Genomic DNA, 12,574 nt, shown 5'->3' with positions numbered 1-12,574 from the left:
GGCACAGCCCGAAGGATTTCAGGTTGTCGGAAAAGAAGACTGGGTATGCAAATTGAAAAAGAGTTTATATGGTCTGAAACAGGCGCCTAGACAGTGGTACTTGAAGTTTGATAACTTTATGGAGAGGTCCGGTTTTAAAAGATGCTAGATGGATCATTGTTGTTACTTCAAGAAATTCAAAAACTCTTATATCATTTTGCTATTGTATGTTGATGATATGCTGATTGTTGGAGCTGACATGCATGAAATCAACAAGTTGAAGAAACAGATGTCCCATGAGTTCGAGATGAAAGACTTGGGTCCAGCCAGACAGATATTGGGAATGAGCATCTCCAGAAACAAGAAAGACGGTTCTCTAACCTTGTCCCAAGAGAAATACATTGGGAAAGTGTTAGATCGGTTCAAGATGAATGATGAGAAGACCAAACCGAGAAATACTCCATTGGGATCTCATTTGGTCCTTACCAAAGATAAATCTCCAAAAGATGAAGAAGGCAAAAGAGAGATGGCCAAGGTTCCATATGCATCAGTGGTTGGGAGTCTTATGTATGCAATGGTTTGCACCCGACCAGATATTGCTCATGCCGTGGGGGTTGTCAGTCGATTCATGTCTAATCCGGGGAAAGATCATTGGGAAGGGGTTAAGTGGATTCTTCGTTATCTGAAGGGTACTCAGAATATGGGGTTGTATTTCAAGGGAAAGGATGCTATACTCAGAGGCTATACTGATGCTGATCTAGGTGGTTGTAAAGGTACATTTAAGAGCACTATCGGGTATATCTTTACAGTGGGAGGTACAGCAGTAAGTTGGATGTCCAGACTTTAGAAAAGTGTAGCTTTATCTACAACAGAAGCCGAGTATATGGCAGTTGCAGAGGCAAGCAAAGAACTAGTTTAGTTGAAGACTTTTCTTGAATAGTTAGGGAAGCAACAGGCTGATTACTCATTGTATTGTGACAATGAGAGTGCTGTTAAATTGGCGAAAAATCCAGTCTATCATGGGAAGACGAAGCACATCGGGATGAGGTATCATTTTGTCACAGATCTGATCGGTGATGGCACTATCAGTCTGAAGAGCATCTCAGGTGCTAGTAATCCAGCAGATATGTTTACCAAATGTGTGGTGCTGGAAAAGCTGAAGCTATGCATAGCTTCAGCTGGCCTTCAGGTTAACTGATGAGAAGGCCGGGGGTAACTAGGGAGCATTGAAGAACAGGAGGGGTTCTTATTACCGTGTATAGAAGAGACTGAAGTTAGTGCAAGTTGGAGGTCCGAAGACACCAAGTGGGAGATTGTTAGCCGTATGTTGTCTTAGGCCCAACTAGGGCTGCACAGAATTTATTTTATAGGGCAGAAGGCCTTATTAGATGGGCTGCTGTACAGCCAGCCTTAATTAATTTATGGGTCGGTTGTTGTCTATCTTGGGGAGCAAGTTTGCTAACCCTAATTCTGTAGCCTATAAATACTCATCTCTTGTACAGATTTTATTATCACTCAATAAAAAAGAAAAACCCTAGTTGCCCCCCCCCCCCCCCCCGTGGATTAGTTCACACACATACCGTGTGTGAGATACCACGTTAAATCTTTGTGTTCTTTATTTTCTGTTTGATTTCCAGATTTCAGTTGTGTGTGTGTGTTTAATCAGAACCGAGTTCCTAACATAATGAACTTGAAGCTTTATATAGAAACAATACCTGGGAAATTACTGATTTACCTAGTGATAGAAAAACTATTGGATGCAAATGGATTTACAAAATCAAATATAAAGCTTCAAGGGAGGTTGAAAGATATAAAGCTAGGTTAGTTGCTAAAGGTTACAGTCAAAGAGTGGACTTTGATTATGAGGAGACTTTTAGTCCTGTAGTTAAAATGGTTACTGTGAGATGTTTGATTAGTTTAGCTATTAATAAAGGTTGGAAATTGTTTCAACTTGATGTTAACAATGCCTTTTTGTATGGTGATTTGGAAGAAGATGTTTATATGGATCTTCCTCTTGGTTGTTCTGAGTATGGATCTAACAAAGTTTGCAAACTTGTCAAGTCTCTTTATGGTCTCAAACAAGCTCCTAGACAATGGAATGCTAAGCTTACTAGTGCTTTAACTGAACATGGCTTCATTCAAAGTAAGTATGATTATTCTCTCTATACTAAAAGGAGTGATTCTGGATTTATTGCTTTATTGGTTTATGTAGATGACATTGTTATAACTGGAGATAACACTGGTGAAATTGAAAAATTTAAACAGTTTTTGAGCAATAATTTCTTAACTAAAGATTTAGGTCTTTTAAAATATTTTTTGGGGATTGAAGTTTTGGAGAATGATAAAGGTGTTTGTATGACTCAAAGAAAGTATTGTTTGGAACTTTTGCATGAGTTTGGGTTATTGGCAGCCAAACCTGCGGCTACCCCTTTGCCTGCAAATGTTGTTTTAAATGTTAAAGAAAGACACGATGATAAGTATATTAAAGATGTCACTCAATATCAGAAGTTGGTTGGAAAACTTATTTACTTAACCAACACTAGGCTTGATATATCTTATTCAGTTCACTGTCTTAGCCAACATATGCATGCACCCTTGCAGTCTCATGTCAAAGCTACTTTAAGAGTTCTTAGATATTTAAAAAACAGTCCTGGTCTCGGTATTCAGTTTGAAAAAAATTGTGATTTGAAGCTTAGTTTGTATGCTGATGCAAACTGGGCAAAATGTCCTAGTACTAGAGAATCTGTCTCTGGTTTTTGTGTTTACTTTGGAAAATCTTTAGTGTCATGGAAAAGCATGAAGCAAGCTACTATATCCAGATCTTCTATAGAAGCTGAATATAGATGCATGGCATCTGCTACTTGTGAAATTATTTGGATTTCAAATATTTTGTCTGAATTGGGTGTGACAAACTTACTTCCTGTAAGCTTGTACTGTGATAATAATTCTGCCATTCAATTAGCTGCCAATCCCGTGTTTCATGAGAAATCAAAACATTTTGAGATAGATCTTCATGTTGTAAGAGAGAAGGTAAGCTCAGGTATGATCTCTACTATCAAAATTGATTCTTATGATCAAGTAGCAGATATCTTTACAAAAGGTTTAGGTGATGCTCACTTTCGTGATCTATACAAAAAACTCAATATGCATGACATGTTTAAAAAGGTTTAATTTTTTTGTTCTTTTCAAACTTATAAGTTTAAGGGAGGATGTTATTTTTACTATCATGCTGAGTGTCAAACTTCTAAGTTTGATATTCTTTAGGGACTCATTCTGCTACTACAGGTAAGAAGGTAAGACCGAGGGTATTTTCTATTATCTTTGTATTCTACAGGTACCAATAATGTCAAGCTTGGAAAGACGATCAGTATAAATACAATACATATGTAATTTAGGGTTCAGGTCTTCGAGTGTTTATCTGTATTCGGTTCTGTATGTTTCATTCTTTCTGAATTCGTTCTTCATCACAATATTGTGGTTATTATTCTTAGATCTGCACACATTTGTGGACAGATCATTGTCATCGAGTTGTAATAGATCTTAGGTCTTATTCTCAATAATCAATCGAGGTAGCATTTTTACAAATAGTTTGAACTTTTATGCGTTGAAGAGACCATTAACGATAGCAAAAACACGTACGCCATAATATATTTGATAAGATTGCCACACATATTAAACTAAATCAAAAACAATAACAATCAATTCTATAAAATTGATAACTTTTGAAAGACTATATATTTAGTGTCACTAAAATACAATATCAACGAGCACTAGCAGCAGAAGGGCATTCGCGAGCAAAGTGTCCTTTTTGACGACAATTGTAGCAGCTACCATCACCACCACCGGACCTCTTAGTACCACCACCGGAATTTGAAGTACAGTCCTTTGCCATATGCCCAACCACACCACAGTTATAGCATTCACCGCCGCTACTTTTAACTTCACGATCACAATCCCTAGCAATATGACCCAACACTCCACAGTTAAAACACTTGCGATCGTTAGCAGAGCGACCGTTAGTAACGTTAACAGGACTACTACAATCCCTTGCAAGATGCGCAAAACCACCACAGTTATAACATTCAACACCAACCACATTATTATTACTATTATTACTTCGCTTCTTATGGTTTCTCTTAACATTCAACTTGTCGATTGGGGTGACCTTAACAGCCTTGGTACGCCCATCTTCCATCTCAGCAACCAAAAACGTAACCTTCTGACCTTCACGAAGAATCCGATAACCATCTGATTGGATCTCAGAATGGTGAACGAACAGGTTTACCTCGGCTCCATCGGGTTTGATAAAACCGTAACCGCGACCATAAAACCTAACTACTACCCCTGTGTTACTCATACCTTCTTCAGCCATTGATGCTGCTGCCGTTCTTAATTAATTAATTAATACCCTAAATAATTCTTTTTATTTTCTGAACGGCAAAAACCCCAATTAATGATCGATTAAAAACACCAACTTTTACGTCCTAAAAGAGTCTTTGAGGTCTTGTATATATACTAGACCAATAAACCCTAATTCGACAGGTTTCTTCAAAAAAATTTGCGATAGTTAGTTGCCTAATTTAATTTTCTAATTTATATAATTATTTTAATTATTAACTCGGTTTACGTTGATGCGCTGTTTATGACAATTTTAATATGGTAAACATGGAATTTTAAATGTAAAAAAGCTGTTGGTAAAATTAAATAAAAAAAATATAATTCCAAAACATTGAACCATATATTGTGTTTATTTTTTGTAATATTTTTTAGATAATATCTGTTTGTATTTTTTATCTTGACTTGATATTTTTTATTTATTATCACATACTTTTTTTATTTAACTAAACATATTGCAATGTACGATTGTCCGTACTTAAAATTAAACGTTCTAATTTACAAACTTGACTCTCACTACCAAACCTATCTTAGTTATTTAAATTTTCAATTTTATATTTAGAAAAATAACAAATACATTAAAATAAAAATAACCCAAGGAACTTCATTTTTCCACTAAACAGTCTACCAATCTTGTTTTCTTCCACCATGCTAATCCTTCCCACGATTTCTTCTGGTCTTTCGAATATAGAAGTCTTTTTATATTGAGAAGAACTGAATCGAAGTTTTTATTTTTCCCATTAACAGCTTTGTTAATCACTTTTTATTTTTACTAGTGTAATTTTTTTATGTTAAATACAAGAATGGTCCTTGTGGTTTGTCACTTTTTACAGCGACAGTCCGTCTCTTGATATCTTAGCATCAGTGATCCCCTGAAGACATGTACTAGTTGCAGATGCAATCCCAATCTAACGGATCCATTTGCTAAGTGCCCCACTTGAGTAAACATATGAGGGGTAATCATGTCCTTTCACGTATATACTTATCCATCACTTTTATACTCGTACTTCTTATAACCCCAATTCAAATCACATAATTTTCCATAGTATATTATAGTTATGAGATATTTTAATTGTTTAAGACAATAAAAACAATTTTATATGCAGAACAAAACTTTTAAATAAAATATATTTTATTACATGTTTTTTTTAAACTAATAACTCATATTCTAAAAACTTTACGGTGTATAATTTTGTGATCGTTTAGATTTAAAGTATAAGACACATGACCTTTTAAATCAACAAAATCGATTAAATGCTTAAGTTAAAAGCAATATTAGGTTATGACAAGATAGGAAATACTTTACTACTAAAATAGTGAGTTGTTCGGTTATAAAATTTGATACGGGCATTTATAAAACGTCATGTTCTAAGCATCAAAAATTTCAGGACTGGACATATCGCTTAGTCTTAATAATGTTAGCATTTTATTGATCTTAGTAGTTGTGTGCGCTTTTCACTTTTTCATTTTTTGGGTGATATAAATGTGAGTTTTTAAATGGGTTAAAAGGAGTAAATTAGTGATGCGTAGGTTTGTATATATGGAAAGACATTAATACCCTTCACATATTACTTACATGAGACACTTGTTGAGACTAATTAGCGTATTCGTTAATTAGAAAGGACAACTTAAACATGTCTTCAAGAATCAAACGTCCTAAAAAAGCAACAGAATTACAAAAGGTGACAAACCACACTACCATAGGTACCATTCCTGCTCTTAACTCCTTTTTTTTTTGGTTATTACCAAATTGAAATATAATGTAAACTGTATTGGCTTTTCCATTTAAAAGGTGGGTTATCTTTTAATTATTATTTTTTTTATTTTTCAATTTATATATTACAAGAGTAAGTACCCGAGCGTTACGGCGGTGAGATGGTGTGGTGATAGGTTATAGAGTGTGATAGCCAAATGCCTTAGCTATACGGGCTCTGCCCTTATATTTAAAAATTCGTCGAAAGTATATCGAATGACATCTCTAATGAAAGAGCATGAAATTTTAAGAACACCCATATAAGATTTATGATTTATCGATGTACGGTTTTTGAGATAAAAGATTTTGAATGAATCAAGAGAATATTTGATTTATGGGGGAGAGAAAAAAAAAATGATTGGTTAAGATTTGGGTAGAAAGAAAAGGTAATATAATTATTTTAGGTAAATATACATTATATAGGATGACATTTTGGAAAAGTAAATGTTGAAACTTAAATTTATAAAAAGACTTTTTGCTTTATAATATAGTATAAATAATCAGATCCTATTGTTTTAATTTTGGGTTAACAATTGTAGGCTTTACTGCTTTAGTCTTCTTTTTGTAGTGATTTTCTTTTACGAGTATTTTGGGTTTAATTGTAATCTCTTTTATCTGCTATGTGTTTTTAATGTCAATAGGTTACCGATGAAATCCATACCATGTGTTTGATGAAATTCCTTAACGAGTAGTATTGGAGCTACGTAAGCACCATTGGAGTTTGTTTTGTAAGTAATGTTTCAAGAAGGTGATTGTTAACTTTTGTATTTTGGCTTGGCCTTTTTCATATTCCCTACAGAAAGAAACAAATGTCGTAAAGTTATGGAACAGAGAACTTAGGTATAAAAATGTGGTTTATTATCTAATTAAGAATTACACATTGATGACTGTTGAAAGTCATTGTGAAATCAATCAAAGTGACTTCACGTCTCCTTGAACAGACCTATTTGTTCGATATTTATTTTACCACCTGGAATATTGCGAGTTTGACATTTCATAAGTTTAAGAGGTCATTTTGAGGCAAGCTATGATGGAATATATAGGCGTATTTTGTTTTAATCTTAGGTAAGTTTTTGATAAGTTAAAGATTTTAATTGTACCAAATTTTATTGATTAAATTTCATTCTTCATTTGCAGTAGTTTGGTATTAAAAAAACCTCTGAAACTCATAGTAAGTACGTAATTGTGAAACCAAAAAGTGATTATACGCCACATGGAGAGTCCACCTATTATGCCATGTCAGTTAGTATATAAATTTTTGTAAAACCTTAGTCAACCTAGCATTTTCCTTTTCCAAAATATAATTTCCTTTTAGATTTGAAGTATGGTGCAGAATCCAAAATTTCCGTCCAGAAAAAACAAAGTTTCCTTAACAAGGTCTTATTAGGTACTTAACAGGCTGATATATGATCAAGGTGGGTACTTTGGCCCATGCATGGCCCAATTCTGAGAGTGTCCTGGAATCATTAGCGCAACTGCGCACAGTGTAAAATTGGTCTAAAACCCAATCAAGACATTATGCAGATCGAGCAGTCTATGTTATTTTAATTTGATTGAACTAGGTATATGTCGAGACTTGGAAATCCAGTTTCATAAAAATAGACCATGGTGGACCTGGAAATTAACAGTCTTTTGGTCTTTCAAAAAGACTCAATGAAATCGGGTTCTTTTACCACACATTTAACATAAATAAACGAGGTGGATTATAGGGTGTTCTCATGATTCGAAAACCATCTCGTGGCCCTTCTCTAACCAAAACAAGTATTATGTAAATTTTCATTCGGGTGGCTAAACTAATGATACTTCTTCTATTCGACGATTTTCTATCAAACAACGACTGACCCTTCTAATTTGAAGTTTTTCTCAATATACATGATTGACAAGGTAATATCAAGATTAATTAAGTTTACCAAGCACCTAAAACCAAACAATTAAGACTACTCATAGAATAGATAGAGTTCAAATTCGATATATTAACTATCCGGAAATCTAAACGGGTTAACAAATATACTTATGTAACCCATTCAAACGCAGCTACAATACAAACAGGCAAAGCTAAGAGAAATATTAAAAAATATTCACACATATCAAATTAATTGAAATTAACTCAGAAACGAAAACGATTTAATTAGCCAAAACCACCACAATATCTTTCATTAGATTGTCACACATACCAAATTAAATCAGAAACAAACACGTACGATTAATAAAAATCCTAATCTTTTCAAAATACTATCAACGAGCATTAGAAGTTGGACAATCGCGAGCAAAGTGTCCTACTTTATTACAGTTATAGCAACGATCACCGGACTTCTTACCACCAACACCATTAGAATTCGAAGTACAATCTCTCGCCATGTGCCCAGCCTCACCGCAGTTATAACACTTGCGGTCGTCGACCACTTCCTCCCAAGTACAGTCTCTTGCAATATGACCCGGCGCTCCACATCTAAAACACGACCGATCACCCGCACCGTCACCAGCACCACCACCGTTATTAACGTTAATAACATCGCGACGAGGACTACTACAATCCCTAGCAAGATGCCCAATACCGCCACAGTTATAACATTCAACACCAACCACATTATTATTATTATTATTATTATTATTATTATTATTATTATTATTATTATTATTATTATTACTACTACGCTTCTTACGGTTTCTCTTAACATTCAACATGTCAATAGGGATGACCGTAACAGCCTTCGTACGCCCACCTTTTTCAGCAACCGAAAACGTAACCTTTTGACCTTCACGAAGAGTTCGGTAACCATCTGATTGGATCTCAGAATGGTGTACGAACACGTCTTCCTCTGCTCCATCGGGTCGGATAAAACCGTAACCCTTGTAAAAGCTAACAACTACCCCTGTACTCATACCTTCAGCCATTGATGCTGCCGTTCGATCTTAAAACCCTAACGAATTTTTTAAGGTTTTTTGAACGGCAAAACTTAACCCTAATTAATGAATTGAGAACAATTTTTTTTTTTTTTTTTTTTGCGTCTTAAAGGATCTTAGAGGTCTTGTATATATAGTATAGCAATAAACGCTATAATTCGATTAGGTTTCTTCTATTTTTTTGCGATAGTTACCAAATTTGATTTTCTAATTTATTAATTAAATTACTTGATCGTCAAGTAATAAGGATGTTTCCTTAGAACTAAAATTTATTTCCGTTTTACCGTAGATGAGAGTTTAAACCAATGTATGTTAATTACTGATCGTAGTTTTCTATTCAATCTTCTTTTCTTTTCTTAATCTTAATATAATTACTAAATAAATTTTAGTCCACCTTACCCATTATTTTATTTATTGAAATTGCGCATCATAATATGATAACTGTAGCAACCGTCAAATTTTCAGGTCAACGTTTACTCCAAGCTTTAATTTCAATTAAGTTAGTCAAGCATGATAGGGATTTACCTTGATTAATTTGGCAAATAATCATGATATATAAAAATAATATATATTTAATAGTGTTCCTATATATATCATGTCAATTTGAAATATAGTAATTCCTTTATCTGAAAAATAATAAAAGAAAAACTCTAATTCTATTTTATCCCAAACAATCAATATAATGAAATAAAGACATATTTTAACTTTATGATACTACATTAACATAAGCAGGTTTCTTCAATTTGGAATGTATAAAGCTAGCTATAACTTTTTCATTTATACTATAAACTACTAGTATGACAATTATAAGTAAAAAGTCATATATAAAAACAACTCACTCAAGTGGTCAAGACTTCAAAGCAATTGGAGTAAGTTTTCAGCTAGTTCTCACAAATGTGGTGTCTAGGATCCCATCATTTTGGTATAAACATGTAACCATCACCACTCTATTGTTCTCCCTATAAAAAGGAGCAAAGAAGTCAAGACAAAAGCATTAAAGAACAATGGACAAAGTCTTCTTTTCTTTCTTTCAAGATCGAATGGGATCCAACAAAATAGGCTAATCTTTAACAAAGTCCCTTGCATAGATTGTGCTAGATTTCCATATGGAGAAAGAAACCATCAACAATAGAATGGGTAGTATGAATCATCAGACAAACAAGTAGTGACAAATACTCTTCAAGTGAACAAGTTCCAAAATAACTTTCTCATCATAGCTTACTATTTTTTAGTTAAAATCTAAGTTATAGACTTAACACATCAATAGAATTAGTATTAAAAAGTTCAAGGACAAGCAAAATAGGACAAACTCTTCTCTCCACCTCTCTTGAAGTTGATATATGCACTTGGAGACATGATCCTCCTATAAAAGTACCTCCAAACTTAACTTTTCATGTAAAATAAACACAAACGAATCCTTGTCACTAAAAGCACCTAAGACTTCCTTTATATTTTTGTTTCCCTACTGTTTTAGAATCAAGAAAATCACAGCTTAAAACACTATTAAATCATCATCACTATGGCCATAATAATTAGCTAATCTATGGGTGTTCCTCTTTGTCGCGTAGCTGCGGTTTCGGGTTATAATCTAGAGGTTTAATAGCACTAAACTTATGTAAGTAAACCCATGCTCTGCATCCTTCAAATTCTCGCATGTTCTTAGTGTGTTTTTAAACTCGAACCTCTTTCTCTTGTTCACTAGTAGTACCATTTCGAACATCACTGTTCAGGAGCTTGACTCGTCACCCTCGCGCTTTTCGACCCTTCTTACTCTAAGTACTGCAAACTTCACTTGATAACCTGATCCTCAAAGTCGATCGTGTCACAATATTGTCATTTCAACACCTTAAGCGAGATAGAGAAAACTAAATGAAATAATGTCTAAGGGTTAGTTTTGACATACAATCAGTAACTAAATGAAGTAAAGCTCTTTAAAACCTCCTTATGGATTTTCAGACATGGGGTAACTTTGCTACTTCTATTATAGATTCTAGATGAATAAATATATGATATGCATAATGTAGTATCGATCTGTATGTCATATAAAACCACTGAACATGTATATATTTTCATACATATATCATGTGGCATCTATATATATAAATATACTTACGCTAAGAAGCATGAAGTATATGTGGTGGTAAACTCTCTCAAAAGAAAGAATGATAAAATGCAAGTAATTGGGACTTCTTAGTTAATGCTAATCTTATGATTCTATATGTATATTCTGTCGTAGATTTGTATAAATAGACACCATCCAATTTAACATAAAAAGTGTATGAAAGATGTAGAATCTAGACAAAGTGGCAGTCGACCTATAATCTATAAATCTTAAACGATCTAGCATGGCAAGTTGTCAAGTAAATATTATAATTAATAAAAACGGTATGGTTTATTTAGGAAGCTCGTAACTCGGATACCGTCATAATCTCATTACCACTCTAAGGTGAGTTCATAGCCCATTTTTAAATAATTCATTTTGGGGTGAGAATACATGCATTACTTTTACTTGTTTTAAGATTGGACACAAGTATTTTGTTACTATATATTGCTTGAGTTGTTTCTCATCCTATCAAATCCCCTATTTCAATACCGTTAGTTATGGACTTAAGCGCGAGTAGTTGTGAATAGATCTATTGGGTTTGACACCCCCACCCGAGTTAGTAGCACTAACTTGATCGGCATGATCAAACGGGTGTACAATTATTTGATCCATAGTACTTGAGGATGAAAGTACTACGCATGGGGTAACTTTATCATTGTTAAGCTTCGGTATTGGGAGCTCAGTGCTATAGTATATATATATATATATTATGGAAACCTTGTGATCCATAAACTATGTTGATATGATAAACCTATGACTCACCAACTTTATGTTGACGTTTTAGCATGTATTTCTCAGATAACTAGTATGTTGGATTATCATGGAGCAAAGTAGGAAACTCGTATGGATCGTTCAAGAGTCTGGCACTAGTTAATAAAAATAAGCTCCTATGTAATTTGAAATTACTCTTATTGTAGAAGTTACGTTTTAAAGACATTATTATGTTTAATAAATAAAAACGACACGTTTAGTGGTCGTTCTCTTGTACAATTTGTGTTATGATTCCGCATTAGTCATAACTCGCCAAAATGATTTGTGTTATGACAATAACAGCGTTATTAAAATTAAAATAACTTAATCAAGGGTATTCATTATTCGGATTAACTGAATAATCCATAATTCATTTGACATTTACATGTTGGGGGTCTCGGGTTCAAAACATGAGAAAGATATTTCAAAGAACTTCATAAATAAAGTCCTTCAGTGGAACAAGTTTGAGTCCTGCAGAGGGGCATTGTTTTATCTCAATTAAATGTCGTGTCTTTGAACAGTTTAGTTAGGGGTTTCTCCTCCTACAAGGTATTAAGGGTGAGGGGACTCTCTAGCGCGGACTTGGTTAAGACAACATAATCTAGATCCTCTATTACCAACAAATGATTCACAACTTAAAAAAAAAAATTGAGTTGGGTTATTCAAATTTGGTTTAGCGTTTGGGTAAA

At 33.8% G+C, this 12,574-nt stretch overlaps 2 protein-coding genes across 2 annotated transcripts; both read right to left on the bottom strand.

The window, feature by feature from the left end:
* Positions 1–3,739: 3,739 nt before the first annotated feature.
* LOC122587657 (cold shock protein 1-like) lies at positions 3,740–4,351 on the bottom strand. Its single transcript, XM_043759826.1, has one exon. It carries the CDS (start codon positions 4,349–4,351, stop codon positions 3,740–3,742), a length of 612 nt encoding a protein of 203 aa, XP_043615761.1.
* Positions 4,352–8,362: 4,011 nt separating this feature from the next.
* On the bottom strand, positions 8,363–9,022 carry LOC122587656 (cold shock domain-containing protein 3-like). The gene is made up of 2 exons (XM_043759825.1): positions 8,811–9,022; positions 8,363–8,663 (listed from the first exon to the last, which is right to left on the bottom strand). The coding sequence occupies exons 1-2, from the start codon at positions 9,020–9,022 to the stop codon at positions 8,363–8,365; spliced, it is 513 nt and encodes a 170-aa protein (XP_043615760.1).
* Between the last annotated feature and the right edge of the window lie 3,552 nt (positions 9,023–12,574).

The sequence above is a fragment of the Erigeron canadensis genome, chromosome 2 (assembly GCF_010389155.1).
Source record: "Erigeron canadensis isolate Cc75 chromosome 2, C_canadensis_v1, whole genome shotgun sequence".
Taxonomy (NCBI): domain Eukaryota; kingdom Viridiplantae; phylum Streptophyta; class Magnoliopsida; order Asterales; family Asteraceae; genus Erigeron; species Erigeron canadensis.
The sequence above is the reverse complement of the archived record's forward strand: the minus strand, read 5'-3'. Positions and strand labels throughout refer to the sequence as shown.

What these genes read in the sequence shown, in the direction of transcription:
- LOC122587657 (XM_043759826.1), bottom strand. Translation starts at nt 4,351, where the DNA reads ATGGCTGAAGAAGGTATGAGTAACACAGGGGTAGTAGTTAGGTTTTAT.
- LOC122587656 (XM_043759825.1), bottom strand. Translation starts at nt 9,022, where the DNA reads ATGGCTGAAGGTATGAGTACAGGGGTAGTTGTTAGCTTTTACAAGGGT. An exon ending in ACGGTCATCCCTATTGACAT is followed by an intron (nt 8,664 to 8,810) that starts GTTGAATGTTAA and finishes GCATCTTGCTAG; the next exon opens with GGATTGTAGTAGTCCTCGTC.